At 37.6% G+C, this 15,543-nt stretch overlaps 1 protein-coding gene across 3 annotated transcripts in view; it reads left to right on the top strand.

Moving 5' to 3' along the window:
- The window catches only part of CARMIL1 (capping protein regulator and myosin 1 linker 1), a 173,359-nt gene that overhangs the window by 109,553 nt on the left and 48,263 nt on the right, over window positions 1–15,543 (top strand). For all 3 annotated transcript variants that reach the window (XM_090137292.1, XM_090137293.1, XM_031589066.2), the window contains 6 exons: window positions 1,105–1,186; window positions 2,431–2,530; window positions 2,617–2,671; window positions 8,378–8,550; window positions 10,827–10,895; window positions 15,255–15,348. In XM_090137292.1, coding sequence (XP_089993418.1) covers window positions 1,105–1,186; window positions 2,431–2,530; window positions 2,617–2,671; window positions 8,378–8,550; window positions 10,827–10,895; window positions 15,255–15,348 — 573 coding nt within the window. The remainder of the gene's footprint in view (window positions 1–1,104; window positions 1,187–2,430; window positions 2,531–2,616; window positions 2,672–8,377; window positions 8,551–10,826; window positions 10,896–15,254; window positions 15,349–15,543) is intronic.

Genomic DNA, 15,543 nt, shown 5'->3' with positions numbered 1-15,543 from the left:
TTTGGACAAGTGAGAGAACTAAGTGAAATATTACTCATTTTTTATGCACAGGAGATGAAATGGCTGCTTAATGTTTGAAAAAGCTTGGCTTTTTTTTTTTATACAGTGAAATTGGAAACTTTTGCAAAAATTTAATTTTAATAAAACTTTTGCTTATGTTGTTTTTCTTGCTGATGGTCATACAGTTTATTTTACATAGTTTGTGCAGCTGAAAGAAATAAGAAAATGTTTTTTACTTATTTGGAGAAAAAAAAGTTTTGTTGTTTAATTCAATAGCATTAGTAAGTAAGTGTTTAGGTTTTCATATCTTTGATTCTTAATGTTGACATTTTCTCTTAGGTGATTTCATTATTTTTCCCACTAAATCTTAACATTTCTTGTATATTTATTTACTATTTCAGATTAATAATGTAAGTATAGTTTCCAGATAGGCATTTTTGTTGCTGTTTTTCTCTCTTATTCCTAGTTTAGAGCTACGGAATAAGGTATATTAATGATTTTCCTTGTTTATGGAGTTTTGTGACTATTTTACAATTGCATAAATTTAACGTTCTTTTCTGTAATAGGGAAACATTATTTCATTGATTTTGATTTGGCTTCTTATCTTTTAACTGAACCTCCTGTCACTGTACTTGCTATGGCACGAAGCTTGCAAGATGCCAGCTGTAAGACTTGACTGTAATGGAATTCAAGAATTACAGTGGTGCATGCTTGTATACTTGGACAAGCTTTTTTTCTTATTGGAAACTGGAATATCCTGGCCCTTTCATGTGGAGAACCTGCACCAAAGACCTGCAGTCACTGTCCAGTGCAAGTGCTAAAGGATTCTTTCTGTCTAAACCACTTACATCATTCCCTGTGTAACTGCAGAGTAGGGAGGAAGTAGAGTCTTTTTCTTACTTATGTGTAAACAGTGAGAGTGAAGGATGGGAGTGAGAATAGTAGGAATGTATATGAAGTTGTTTTGATGTCTTTGGCCTCTGTTGCTGATTGGTTGTTTTTTTTTTTTTTTGCTGCTGGTAGTACCTTCACTTCTATTACTCTTATCTGTGTGATCTCAAAGCCATAACTAGTTTGCAAAAATGGTTGATGTTTTGTCTCTAGTTAAGATCGGGAGGTGCACAAGTCTTGGAAGGATGCATAGCAGAAATACGCAATATCACCAGCCTAGATATTTCAGATAACGGTAAGTACACAGAACAGGAATGGAGGACCATGCAGGTCCCAAAAATGAGATGTCTTTTCTTTCAGCTCAAAATGCAATCAAGGATGGTTATGCTTGATTTATGATTATTGACCATATTTGTTATGGAAAAGTCACAGGTCAGGAAGTGTCATTACTATCAAGTGTATAAGAAATATTAATGGAATAACTCTACCTGCAGAAGTTTATGTTGTTTGAAGTAAGTATAACATGACAGAATAAATTGAAGGCAGCAAGCATCATATTAACAGGATTTTGTTTGAAACGGGTTTAAATAAGAGAGAATGAAAAGCTAAATGGGAAATGAAAGTGTAGTGAAAGGAGGAGGACCAGAAATGGAGTGAAGCTGTGACACTGAAGAAGTAAGAGAATAAGAGTTGGAGCAAGTGGTCAACCAGCTTCAGATCAGAGCTTGATTCTTTGGAATAGTCTTAGACTATTGGCGGTTTGTAGACCCTGTGTTTTCTAGCTGGGAATACCAACTGGATTCTCATCTTGCAAACTCAAATTGTAGATGTGTGGAACAGGAGAACTCACCTAGTTATCTTGGCTTCTCTGACAGCCAAATACAGAACTAGTTCAGATTCCCAGTACAGCTGAAAAGCCAGAAAGGCAAGTAGAAAGCTTTAGGAGTTACTGAGTCAAATTATGTAAAGAGAGCAATTGTTATAAGTATATAAAGATACTTGACTTTGAAGTTATTCCATGGATCTAGATTCTAGTTGTTAGTAATCTAACTACTGGACTTTTCAAACCTACCATTAGGTTGGGAATACAGTAGTAGAGCAAATTATTTTTCTTACTCAGTAGTGGAGTATAGCTTGGCTTGTTGTTTCAAATCATGTTATTCATAGCCTGTTACATTAACCTCTGCATCTGCAGGCTTTGAGAGCTTGCTGGTACACAGCTCACAGTTCGCCTCAAGGAACTTTCTCAAGTGACTGGACTGTGGATAGGGGACTACATTTCTCTTTCTGTCTGTCTGAGAGGTGCTTTCAATGGCTGATCAGGATAGAGATTTAAAAGGTTTGTTTTAGAAGGACGCATTTATTTTCATGAAAAACAGTGATGAAATATATAAATAGATGAAGAGAAACTTGTCTAGAACTCTTAGAAATAGTACACTGATGTGATTACTTGAATAAATTTATCTTTAATAATTGGTCCCTCTCTGGGACTTCTGTGGAAAAGTGTTTTAATTCTTAATCTGATCTGATTCTTTACAGGCCTAGAATCTGACCTCTCAACCCTTGTAGTCTGGCTTAGTAAAAACCGATCAATAAGGCACTTGGCATTAGGCAAAAACTTTAACAACATGAAATCCAAGTAAGGCTTTTTTTCTTTTAAATAACGCAATGAGTAATGAGAAGAAGCTGCTGATTTCATCATCTTCCTAACTTTTCTTCCCTCAGAAATCTCACTCCAGTACTTGATAATTTAGTTCAGATGATTCAAGACGAGGATTCAGTGAGTATCTTTCTGCCTAATACCATCATGTGTATTTGTACCTTCAAAGCCTATTTCTAACAATTTTCCTTTGTTGTGTTACCTTGTTGTGTAAAATTTGATCAGGATCCTAAACAAACACATCCAACATTTCATGGTGACTTTTTTTGCCCTCAATAAATTGAATTATGTGTAGAGGGTAGGTACGTGCTTCTTAGGATCTGTGCTTGTTGAAAAGCAACTCATTCCAAATAGCTGGATGTATTTAATCTAAATTGCTTTAAGTTTAAATTATACAGCCATGTACATTCAAGTTTTCAAAAGTCCTGATAGGATATTACAATGCTAGTGTTCTCTGGGTGGTGATATTCCTTAAATAGTGGATTTATTTTATTTTATATATTTATTTTAGTTAATAAAATGTACTATTTCCTGACCACCGTATAGTCTCGTGCCTGTCAAACTTTAGTGATCATTCTTAGTCCTTTTTTTCTCCTTCATGCTCCTTGCAAATAATGTGCAAGCTCCTCTGCTTTCTTCATTCTCCAAAAACAGCTGTAGACTCCAGGTCTCTTAACACTTGATAATCTTTATTGTCCCACTTCCAAGTTCACAGTCCACACTGCTTTCATATTTTCTCCTACTATCTGTGTCCATACCCTACTGTTCAATGGAATGTTTTTCACTAGGTTTCCCAAAGTCTCCTTTCATATGAGATCGTTAGACCCATATTCTGTGTTCATCTTTTGTCACTGTTTTGAAGTAATGAGTTAAAGCAGTCCTCTCTCCTCCCTGCATCCTTGTAATTGGTATTAGAGGTACTATTCTTTCTTGATTCTTTGCCTATTTCCTTATTCTTTAAATACGGGATGTCTCTATGTTGCAATAAAGAGTTGCACATGGATACCAGGGCTAATTCTAACTGAGTTAGCACCAGTAATCAAAACAGTAAATCCTTGTGTGCACAAGGAGAGTGAAGTATCATTCTTCCTAAAAAGTGTGTTGGTAGATCTCTATATTACTTCTTGTTCCAAACTATAGCCTTTTAATTTTGGATTGTACAGCCACCTCCTTTCATCAGATATCATCACCTTCTTCTCTTTGGACTTTTCTCTGTTCTGCCTTGTATCTCATAGTAAATTATTCTATGATCACGGAATCGAAGAATCTCCAAGATTGGAAAAGACCTCCAAGAAAAGATCATCCAGTTCAACCGTCCACCTAGCACCAATATTTCCCACTAAACCAAATCCCTCAGTACAACATCTAACTGCTTCTTGAACACCTCCAGGGTCGGTGACTCCACCACCTCCCTGAGCAGCCTGTTTCAGTGCTGACCACTCTCCTGTAGGAGGAGTATTTCCTAACGTCCAACCTGAATCTCCCCTGGCACAACTTGAGGCCATTCCCTGTTGTCCTATTGCTAGTTACATGGGAGAAGAGGCCAACCCCTACCTCCCTGCAGGTAGTTGTAGAGAGCTATAAGATCATCTCTGAGCCTTCTCTTCTCCAGACTGAAGAATCCCAGCTCCCTCAGCAGCCCCCCATAAGACTTCTGCTCCAGACCCCTCACCAGCTTTGTTGCCCTTCTCTGAACACACTCCTTGATGTCTTTCTTTGGCAGCTACCCTTTAAGACTTGTGCCAAATCAGATGAGTCATAAGCAAGTATAAATTTACATTGTTTTTTTCAATTTCATCCATTAGCTTTGTTGCAGGTGAACATTTCTTTCCACATATGCTATATTCTACCCTTCAACACACATTGCCTCCTCTCATCCAAACTTTGTTTCAAATGTGCATTTTTTTTCGTACTACTTATATGACAATCCTGTTCATAATATCTGTGCACAGAAGTAAAACTTCATTCGAATTTTGAAGCCTCCAGGACATATAAAAAATAGTGTTAAATTTTGGATGTATGATTCTTATGGCTCTCCCTCTCTTGCATCATCAGCTTCATGTTTTTGTGCTCCTTTTCTTTTCATCTTCTGAGTAACACAAACCATTGTTTTCTTTCCTGCCTTTTCCACGATCAGGCTCCTGTAATTCCTTCTAGAATGTCTTTGCTGAGCTAACTTGGGCGAACATGCTTTTTATTTTCATCCTGCTTTCAAAATGTTAAAGCGAATTAATCCACCAAAAATATATTTTATGTACATTGCTCTGAAAGTAACGCCTTCTATTTATTTGCATGGAAACTACAACAGCAACAAAGAGCGCATTAACACTATTTGATAGACCAAATTCTTAGCAATGAAACACTCTTTTTCTACATGGTCCACGCCATTAGTTAAGTATTTTCATCAGCAATAAACAAGAGCCTGCATGCTGTGTTACTAAAAATCCATGCTAGTGGAGGAGACCCAGTATTTCACACTGCTATGGCAGTGGTGTTGCTGGGAAAATATTGTCCACACAGTTCCATTTTCACTTTACTCGTATCCACTGTTTGGTCTCCATAAACATTCAGCAAGTGTCAGTGAATGTCAGTGGGTGCCATTTTTTCCACAGGGAGGAATAAAATGACATACCTTTCCTCCATATGCACTTCCATTCTGTCAGGCTTCTCTGCTGCCATCTGCCAACAACAACAAAATGTAACAGGATATTGGTGGGAAGATTCAACCTCTACTGCCATACCACCAGCATCCATCTCTAACATCATGGGCCAACATAATTAAAATATGAGGCATTACTTTCAGAGCAGCCCTCCAATAGTTTTTTCTTTGTCCTGCATTAACCTTTGGGATATAGCATGTGATTCTATTGCTATTACCCTGTCTCTTATCTTTCTGCTTTTTTGTCTCTTGTTAATCCTCATCAGTGAAGGCATCTTGTTTCTTTCTGTCTCATCTGATGCTAAAATCAATCTAAAATATCTCCAAGCAGGCAAATAATTGAGGACATAGACTCTGTAGCACCGTGGGAAAAGGATATATTGCAGACAGCTGCCTAGTATGTCTCTCGCTCCACACGGGAATAGTGCAATGCTTAGAAAATGATATTAAGCTTCTAGCTATATTGGTTCAGCTTTGAATCTTAAAAGAAGTGGCCCTTGCTCTACCATTACTGTGCATTTACTGCCACTGGACATTAAAAAGTTACAATGGAATTGAAGAGCGCAGATTATGGTGCTGCCCAGAGCGCACACTGCCTGGCTGCTGCAGTCAGGGAACTGTGCATTATCCATGTGGAAAGCTGGAATGAGAGACTGTAATCTGAATCATACACCAAATGCTTCTTCATGTATTTATCCATGCTTAAAATAGATCCATTGCTGTTTTAATATGAGTAATAAATAAAATGATTTACGTAATCAATAGCTTGGGTTTATGACTGGAAAATACAATTAGACACAAATGTAATTCTACACAACTTAAAAACAGTGCTAGTAACCTAAACAGCAAAATTTCCCTGGTGTTTATACAATAATGTAATATTGAAGTTTCTGGGCTTTGGTTTTCTGTTTCATTTCTATTATTATTTCTTCCCTATTTAATTAGATGCTGTACTATAAGTCTATAATAATGCATTCTTATTAAAAGAGCAAGAGATGTCTGAAGCTGTGTTGTTACTGTGCACTTTCTTTCTCTTGCAAAAATGGCTGTTAGGCTGCAGGTACAAGGTGTAGTGTTACTCAGAGAGGGTAGTCAGTTGTACATAAGTGTGGAGAAGCATTACAGTGCTGAATATATTCAGTTTTCTCTTCATTGTTGAAGAATTGGCCTCTTAAGGGATTTTATGAATGTTTATGGGGTGTTGGGGTTTCTTTGTGTTTCATGTGGCGGTCAGATAGTTTCATGAGTATTTAGCAGCCTTTGACTTAAATCGTAGTTTGTGTTCTGTTTGTGGTTTGCATTCTGGGCACTAAATCAGTCTAGAGGTTTTTATCCTTGCTCATTCAGTAAATGATAAGAGTAGCTATGCAAGAAAATCAGCAACTCACCCACTTTAAAGACTCTGCCGATATAGCAAGTTTTTTTTTTTTTTTTAATGGTTATTTAAGTGCATTTCTTATGTAGTAATAATGATGTACAAATGACAGTCCTTATTGAAGAAGTCTTTCCAGACCACATACTGTTTTTAGGAGTGTTGGAATAAGTAGAGTGAGAAATCCTTTCCTGAAAGAAAGTATTTGAGGTTTAGAAAATTTGATATGTAAGAATGAGCACTTGCAGCAAAGTTATTGGAATGTCTCTTTCTAAAGAGAAGCATAACATTGAGGGAATGGCCTCAACATAAGAGAAGCAGAAGAAACTTCTCTTTCACAAACTTAATGCGTTTTCTGTGTCTGAGTGCTGTGTGCTACTGCTTTTCTGTGAATCTCTCACAGGAGGTCTTCTCAAATATGTGCCAAAAACTCTAAAATACCTTTCTAATATGATGTTAATGTTCTTCAGGGTATGTAATGTAGTAAAACAGGGGAACATAGACCGATTAAGGGCATTAACATAGTAATTTAATATTTCCCATATAAAATAAAACCAGCATGTGGCTTGTGTTACTCTTAGACTTTTTAATTATAAACCTGCTGTGCCTTCAAATTTTTATGTATTTCCTCACTTAGAAATGTATTTCTTATTGTTGAAAGCTTTTTGGTTATCACTGTAATCCAACAGTGTCTGGAAGCAAGAGTCTCATTGTATAGCAGGTACCATGCAAGCACCTTGGATCCTGGAAGGTGTGCATCTGTAGTTTAGTTGGATAATTTACATTAATCTATGCCTTAGGCATCTAATTCAGTGCCATAACTCATCCTCATGAGGTGCTGATTTTCTCTTATTAGGCTACTAAAATTCATCCTCTGGTAAATGCCTAAGTAGTGACAGTGCACTTCTCCATGTGAGCTCATGCTTGAGCATGGGAAAGTGTTTTGTGGAGTTATCATATATCAGCAAAGACAAATTACATTTTTAGCAGTTGTAATCATGCACAAGACATAATGGTGGATAGATTGTAGTTTTTAAGCTCCAGCGCTTGAGTATTGGACACTAAGACTGGAGGAAAGACTCTACTTACGAATACAGACATTTTTTCTTAAAGCTTACTGTGGAATTTGCAGGAGCCCAATAACTTGTTTCAGGCAAACAATGTGTGTTTGTAAATAAAAAGCTGCATAAAGATTTTGCAATCACAATTGTTAGAACATTGCTGTGAATAATATCCATCAGCCTACTCGTGTTAGTAGGCCCTCTTCTCAGTGCTTTTAATTTCAGACCTGTTACACTTTTCTGTGGCATCCCTTCCAGATGTCTGTGCCTTTAGTTGAAGATATGCAGATATGCGAAATCAGTTCCTAAAGCTGAAGTAACAATAATAAAATAGTTTAAGTGAACTGTTTTTGTTTTAACAATGTCTCAGACTTTAATTGGGCCTTGGTGTAAAGTTCCCAATCTTAGTGTGGGCAGTGATATATTTCTTTCTCACTGGAAGGAATGCATGCTGGTTAAGTAAATCTCACCAGAGCACACAGAAAATAAGTCATTGTTTCTTAACTTTTTTCAGGGTATTTTTTCAGGGTATTGCAGCTTAATCTGTGAGTGTGTCTTTGACACCTGTGCAGTAAGTTGCTAACTTCTCCTTTACCATATGTTAACATGTTAACATGTGCAGCAAACAGAAATCATTCTTTGCTCGGTGTCATCTCCAAGAATTTGGGGGCCTTCTTTTGTGGATGTGCATGCTTTTCAGTTGCTGTTATCTGTACCTTTTCTGTGCTCCACAGCCCCTGCAGTCATTGTCCCTCGCAGATTCCAAGCTGAAGACTGAGGTCACCATCATTATTAATGCTTTGGGCAGCAATACTTCTCTTACAAAAGTGGATATTAGTGGAAATGCCATGGGTGATATGGGAGCAAAGATGCTGGCAAAAGCTCTTCAGATAAACACAAAGCTGAGGTAAGGGAAACATATTTGCAGTAAAAGATAAAGTAGTTTAATAATACTGAAGTTGTTGGCTTATTCTTAAGTTGTTTCTTTCTCTAGGGAAAGCCAAGTGATAGAGTATCCATTTGGAAAACTTCTCAAAAAAAGAAAGAAGAAAAAATGGAGATTCTCTCTACAAAAACATATCCAGAACTGAAACTGGATCAAAGTTACATTTGATTAAAAAAATATTCCATGCTTTCATGATTTAGTGTTAGGAATAGTCCTATCTTTTGAAGTCATCCACTTCAAAATCAGGGGAGGGGGATGTGGTTTTGACAGAAGAATGCGTAAGTGCAATCCTTTCTGTTATACCATTGAAGAGATGGTATCTTTCAGTTATGACAAGGCAGCTCTAAATTTCCTGTAAGCCTGAGAGAGATTAAGTTGGTATGGAGCTCTGGATGTCGTCTAATCCAGCCTCCTTCTCAAAGCAGGGCCAACTTTAATACTGGGTTGCTTAGGTAGGTTTTGAAGATCTCCAATGACTTCTCTGGGAAACCTCTTCCAGTGCTTAGCCAATCTGTTCTACACTCTCTTTTCTATTGGAGGCCTTCCTAGCAGAGAAAATTCTGATGCTTGTGTGGGAAATAAAAACAATCCCTTGCCTTCTGTGGTATCGCTTTGTAGGAGAATCAAGAGCATGTGGAATTTAGAATGAGTAGCAGCATTGATCAACCCTCCTTTCTCTCTCCTCGCACTTTTAGTGCTGATGGACCTTGGCATCTCTTCCATGCATATTCATCCACCTGCCAGCTTCACTGTTTTTTAGGACATGGCTGGCACTGATGGCTTCAGGGTATCACATTTTTTCTATCCTGAATACAATTAGCAAGCAATAAACCTTCACCCAACATGAATCTCAATTGAGAACGTCTAAATATGCCACCATCATCAGGCAAATCAGTAATCGCTCCTCTTATCAGCCTGTGCAAATGAACCTTTCATGGTGTATTGTTTACCTGAAGAGCCAACTTTGTGACCGGCCTCCAAATGTTTGTTTCCTAGAGGATAAATACTCCAGAACAGTCCTGGCTGTTCTGCTGAGATACAGAAATAACTAAAAAAAAACCAACAAAAAAAAAGTGTTTGCTTTGCTATTCCCAGAATGTTAAGGACACAGTGGAGAGGTGACTAAGGTGTCTGGATTGTATTAACCAGAAATGACCACTGGTCCCTGAAGAAATAAAACCTTGAGGGCATTCAGGGTTGCAGACAGACAGTACACTGACTGTCATAGCTGTCAGTCTGTGGTGTGATAACAATCTGGATAATATGGTGGTAACTGGCTGTGCTTAAAATATTATAAAATCTTGTCCTGGTAGAAATATAAATGCTTGTTCCAGTGACAAAAGTATCAAAAATTCCACCTTAAACATTTTTGATCTTTGGAGAGTAGGTATAGAATTTACCTTCCTTTTTTCCTTGCCTCCATCTTTCAATCTTGTAAAAAACAAAGGGTTAAAGGAGTTATTCTACAATAGCAGAAGGGTGTTACTACCTGTGAAATCCTGCACCTACAATTTTTTTCCTGAACACCAGAAATCTGTTTTGTTCTTTTTTTTTTTTAAAGAACAGCTACAACTACTGCTCTTGCACAAGCGAGATTTATCTTCATGACTGTCTCTTCTGACTGCTAATGAGATCTTTAAACATGTGTTCACAAATTGCCAGGCAGTCTGCTTGAGTGGTCTAAACTAGGGGAGGAGATGGGGGGGGAGACTTTATCACTCTTATCACAAATGTTTATTCAAAAGAGCTGCAATTTGTGCACCTAACCTAAAGGCATATATAGGCAGTCAGTTATGTTGTATGTGGAATTGTAGGAACAATTACTGGGCAGAGAATTGAATGTAAAATAGCCTGAAAATTTTGATTACTGATCATCATGAATTTTTTTTTTGTTGTTCACTTACTGCAATTTTCTTGGACATGCAATGAAGTCTGTTTGGGCTGCTGAAATTCAAATCTTTCTCTTAACAGCATTTTAGAAAAGTTATATTCAGATATTACTGATAGAAAATACAGTATATAGTCCTCTTGGAAGAAAGAGGATTTCAGTTTTGTAATATCTTTGTCCCTCAATTTAGTCATGTTAAACTTCTAGCATAATGACTAAAGACAGATTTTTAAAATGTTGCAACCACTGCAGCTTTGGACATACAACTGTGTTATTTCAATACACAAAATTTCAGTATGGATTTTTTTGGCTCGTGTGTGATACTTTTTTTTTTTTTTTTTCCTCTCAGAACTGTAATATGGGACAAGAATAATATAACTGCTCAGGGCTTCCAGGACATAGCTGTGGCACTGGAAAAGTAAGTTCTCAAGCAACTGAATGACCAATGAAGAAGGAGGGCAAGACTTAGATCCTGATTGATAGCAGCAGCTGCAGTTCACTGCAGTCAGTATCATTTGAAGATGCTGAATGATCTCAAGTAATGGGGTGCCTAGTCTAAAGTAAAATTTGTGACTTCACATCCTTCAAAAAATGGGGAAAAACTCTGGTGCTCTTTTTGTGAATCCTTTGCTGTAGCGTTAAGACCATTGAGTTTTGCTCTAGACATTGAATTTCTGCATTTGAGAATATTTTCTTTTTTCTGTATTTTTGTCTTGATAGCATGTCTAAATTCCATTCTTCTCAATGAGAGAAGCTGTATATAATGGAAAATTAATGAAGTATGCCTTTGTGGTCTGACTTTATTTTCATTCCCCAAGCAAGTTGAAACTAATGACAGTGATCTCAGGAACCATACTTGTTCATTGTAGTCTCTGTGGTCTGGGTCCTCTTGCTTCCCTGAGCTCGCTCATAGCTGCAGCAGTTACCAATGATAGGTGATAAATGACTTTCATCTCCCTCAATCTCCATCATATTTTTTTAATATGTGTTTATTACTTAAGAGGGAAAAATTACAGATTTAAATTCAGCAGCAGTTGCAGTTGTTTCACATCATTAATCCCTCAGACAGGAACAAATGGTCCCTTTAGATGGTGATGCCAATATACTATTGCTAATTTCTGGACAATTTCTGGTGTCTTGAAAAACTGTATAACTAACATAGGGAGTATCTTCACCCTTAGTCCTAACTATGTAGAGCTTATAAAGTTACTTGGTTTATGAAACTGCTGTTCCTATACTTCATTTCAAAATGAATTTGATTGCACTGATGGGGAAAATTATATAAATTGTGCATAATTAAGCAAATAATCTTGGAGGTATTTCACTGATAATAGTGAATAATCATTTGTAAAGATTATTTGTCAGCTTGCAGACATTTGTCTTTCATAAAGCAATAGCATGCACATTTTTGAGAAAGTCTAGTAGAAAAGAATGTATGCATATTTTCTTGTTAGCATCAACTTTACTTTTCTGTTGTGATGTGGATAAGTAAATAAAAAAGAAAGGAGAAATCCTAAGGCAAAAACAAGTAATCTAGGCAGGAAAAAAAAAAGTTGCATCTAATTTTATGACATTGCACTTTGTTGAGGTGGCTTCTCATTTATTTAGCTTGGAAGCTGAGGTCACTTTACATCTCCTCTGACATTTTAAAATTATTAAAATCATTCATAATAACCCAACCCGAGTCACAAGCAACAGAAGTTTAATCTTGACTGTCAATGCTGGCTGAAAAGGCTTAGCCTTTAAACAATCCATCTTAAAGCTAGATTCAGAATATCCTCCACCATATGTTTTATGTATACATAAAACCATAAATATTCCATAGGAAAGAACTGTTGCTCAAAATACACTGAAATTTACTGAAGATGCCTGGGAATGTGTTGTGTGTGTTGTTTTGGTTTTTGTTCTTATCAAAAATAATCATATACCAATCCACAAAAGAGAAGGAAACTAGGTGCTCATAGTGTGATGAGGCTAGGACCGGGAGGGATTGTAACACTTTTAAACAGGCTTAGGTAATCTGAACATTGCTTCTTTGGCTTTTGTTTTGTTTTGTTTTTTTCCCTCCTCCTCCCAGCTTTTCTTTATATGCTTGAAGTTTTGTGGAAGTGTTGGTCCTCGCAGGGAATTCCAGGAGGTTGGCCAATAACAATGTTATCACAGGGATATCCCGGCCAGCTGATGTGAGGTGCTGGAAAGGATTTCTGTAGCCCTTTAAAGGTGTCATTTCAGGAGACATGACATTACAGGATTGTGTTGCCTTTAAGAAGGACAAAAAGGGTAAAAACATTCTGCAGCAGTGAGTGTATGTCATGAATGGAACAAAAGTTACTATAGGAGAAGTAATGTGTTTAAATGTATAACTGTTGTCATGTGCTGTATGTAAAGGAAGAGAGAGACGTTTGAGAGATTCTCTTTAATCTTTGAGTGTCTCTTTGAAATATAGACATTTTGCTGAGGGCGCCGGTGTATTATGATGTTGCTGGATTATTGAGTTGATAGAGAAATGTATTCCATTATGAGAAAAATGGAATATAAATAAAAGAATGGAGGAGTATTTTAGGAAGCAGAAAAATGGTAAAACATTGCTGTAATGATTGAAATTGAAGCTCTAAATTCTTGATATTTGTCTCTAAGAGGTACTTAATTTTTAGATGCAGATAGGCTAGCATTCCAGTATATTGCTGTGTGCCCAAAGGAAACCTGTTATGGAGCTTTCCTTGGGTAGTGGTCTTTGAATGTTCTACCTCTCTGACTGCGTGTCCATGAAATCTCTTTGTCTTTCATTTCCCCCCTTTCAGTGAGAGAGGGAGATGGACAGAGCACTAAGCCTTTGACAAATTGAATTTAGCATATAATTACTGGCATGAGAGCTAGCAATTATAGATTTCAATTAATGTGATGTATTAAATGTCAAACAGCTGCAGAGATCCTTGGAAATCTACCTTTGTTTCTTTTTAACTAAATAAATACCCCACCTGCCAGGTAGTAGTCAGGCAATCAGCAAGTTCTGTAATTATCTCTCTCTGACATTTGTTGTGGGATAACCTGGGCAGGCAACAAAGTTCCACACAGCTGCCTTCTTGCTGGCACATGTGGGTGACTACTGCTGGTGCCATACACTGTGTTCACGTTGGGGGAGAGAAACAGAAGTCTTGCACAGGCGTTCAGTGGAAAATATTAGGTTGTATCAATGAGGAATCAATAGGATGGGTGGTTAAAAAGAGTATTGTCCTTCAGACAGTTACATTTCACGTGGAATAGGAAATGGAAGAATACTGGGGTTTCACAGTAATTAGGATATCCACATCACGGGCTATGGGCAGACACCTGTCCTGCTGTAATACCAGGTGTGGTCCTGCTGGGGCAGACAGCATGGAGGTCTGATCTAAACACCATAAATGCTGAAGATGCAAGGTATTAACCCCTGAAATACCTCAGGAGGCTGAGGGAAGGCTTGATGGTGGCTGCAGCTCCTCACAGGGAGCAGAGGGCAGCGCTGAGCTCTGCTCTGTGTGACAGCGACAGGGCCCGAGGGAACGGCATGGAGCTGTGTCAGGGGAGGGCAGCTGGGGCTGAGGGAAAGGGTCTGCACCAGAGGGCAGAACACACTGCCCAGGGCCGGAGTTCAGGGATGTGTTTGTACACCTCTCTCAGACGTAGGGTTTGAATTTTGGGTGTTCCTGTGTGGAGCCAGAAGCTGGGCTTGGTGATCCTGTGGGTCTCTTCCATCTTCGAATATTCTGTGATCCTGTTCTGTGATCTGCTGTTTGAATTAGTGCATTTACTGAGGGTTGGTTCTGGTGAAGTGAATGAATTAGGCTCAGCTGAAACTGTCAACTGTAAGGTGCTCGTAAATAGAGGACTCTGAACATATTTATGGAGCTCTGAATGGAATAGAAACAGATGGTTAGCAGGATGTTTGCAGACAGCTGAAGGAGGAGGAAGAGATGTTTGCAGGAAAAGAAGGCTAATTGAAAATAGGCAGAATAATTTCTTTGCTGGTTTTTTAGGAACTTTCTGCTCTTTTTAACCCTTTTATTGAAATCTAAAGGCACATGGTGATACCACTGCATGTAACATTTTAAATTTAACTGTAATGCTAGCCAAGTTACGTTCTTAGAGTTTAAATGCAATTTTGACTTGAGATAAAACTCTCTCTCTATTCTTGTATTGCAGCAGATGGATGTAGCTATGGAAATATTTTGCAAACAAATAAGCAAAATGCAGGGAGTAATTGTTTGCGTAGATCAGTGTGGAGAAGCCACACTTGTTTTGTCAGCTTTTATTAATAATTCAGCAAGTGTCTTCAAATAGTTATAAACACAGAAAGCTGTTAAATACTGAATTTTCAAAACCTATTCACTTGGTCACTGTCTTATCTGTCACTGAACATTTCCATTTAGGTTTAGATCTGATAGAGTTGCAAGCAGCCACTGAAACTCTGTTCTGTTTTGATACAGGAAAAAGTAATCCTACTTTGTGGACAAAGGCATAAAGAACAGTGTGGTCCTCGGCAGCTACTGGGCATTGGTCATTTAACTGCATTTTGTGTTTTTTGAAATCTCCACCTCTTTTTAGTGTCAAAGCATAAGCAGTAAGAAGAAGCATGCTTGCCCCTCCAGTAATTCCACTTAAAAATGTAAAAAATACTATCTTAGTACCTTCTACAGACAGGCTAGATGCATCTTCTCTCTCCCTTCTAATTTATACTCAATAAATAGATACAGTAATTGGATTGAGCTTTACTAATATATATATATTAATTTTTCTTTAGAAATTATACTTTGAGATTCATGCCTATACCTATGAATGATGCCTCCCAAGCACTCAAAACAAACCCTGAGAAAACGGAAGAGGCACTGCAAAAGGTATTGCCTATACCAACCACTTACAGAAATAAAGACAATTAAAAATGATTTTGTGCATGGTTGAATAAGACTTCTTGGCTAGTTTCATTGAATGTTTGATTTGCATGGGCATATATGTGATAATCAAGTGCTGCAAGAGCATGTAAAACTTCCTATTCCAATGTGTGGTGGAATGCAATGGCATAGTATTGAAAA

This window comes from Phasianus colchicus, chromosome 3, assembly GCF_987193195.1.
Source record: "Phasianus colchicus chromosome 3, bPhaCol1.hap1.1, whole genome shotgun sequence".
Lineage (NCBI taxonomy): Eukaryota > Metazoa > Chordata > Aves > Galliformes > Phasianidae > Phasianus > Phasianus colchicus.
Note: the sequence above shows the minus strand (reverse complement) of the source record. Positions and strands in the feature narration are given on the sequence as shown.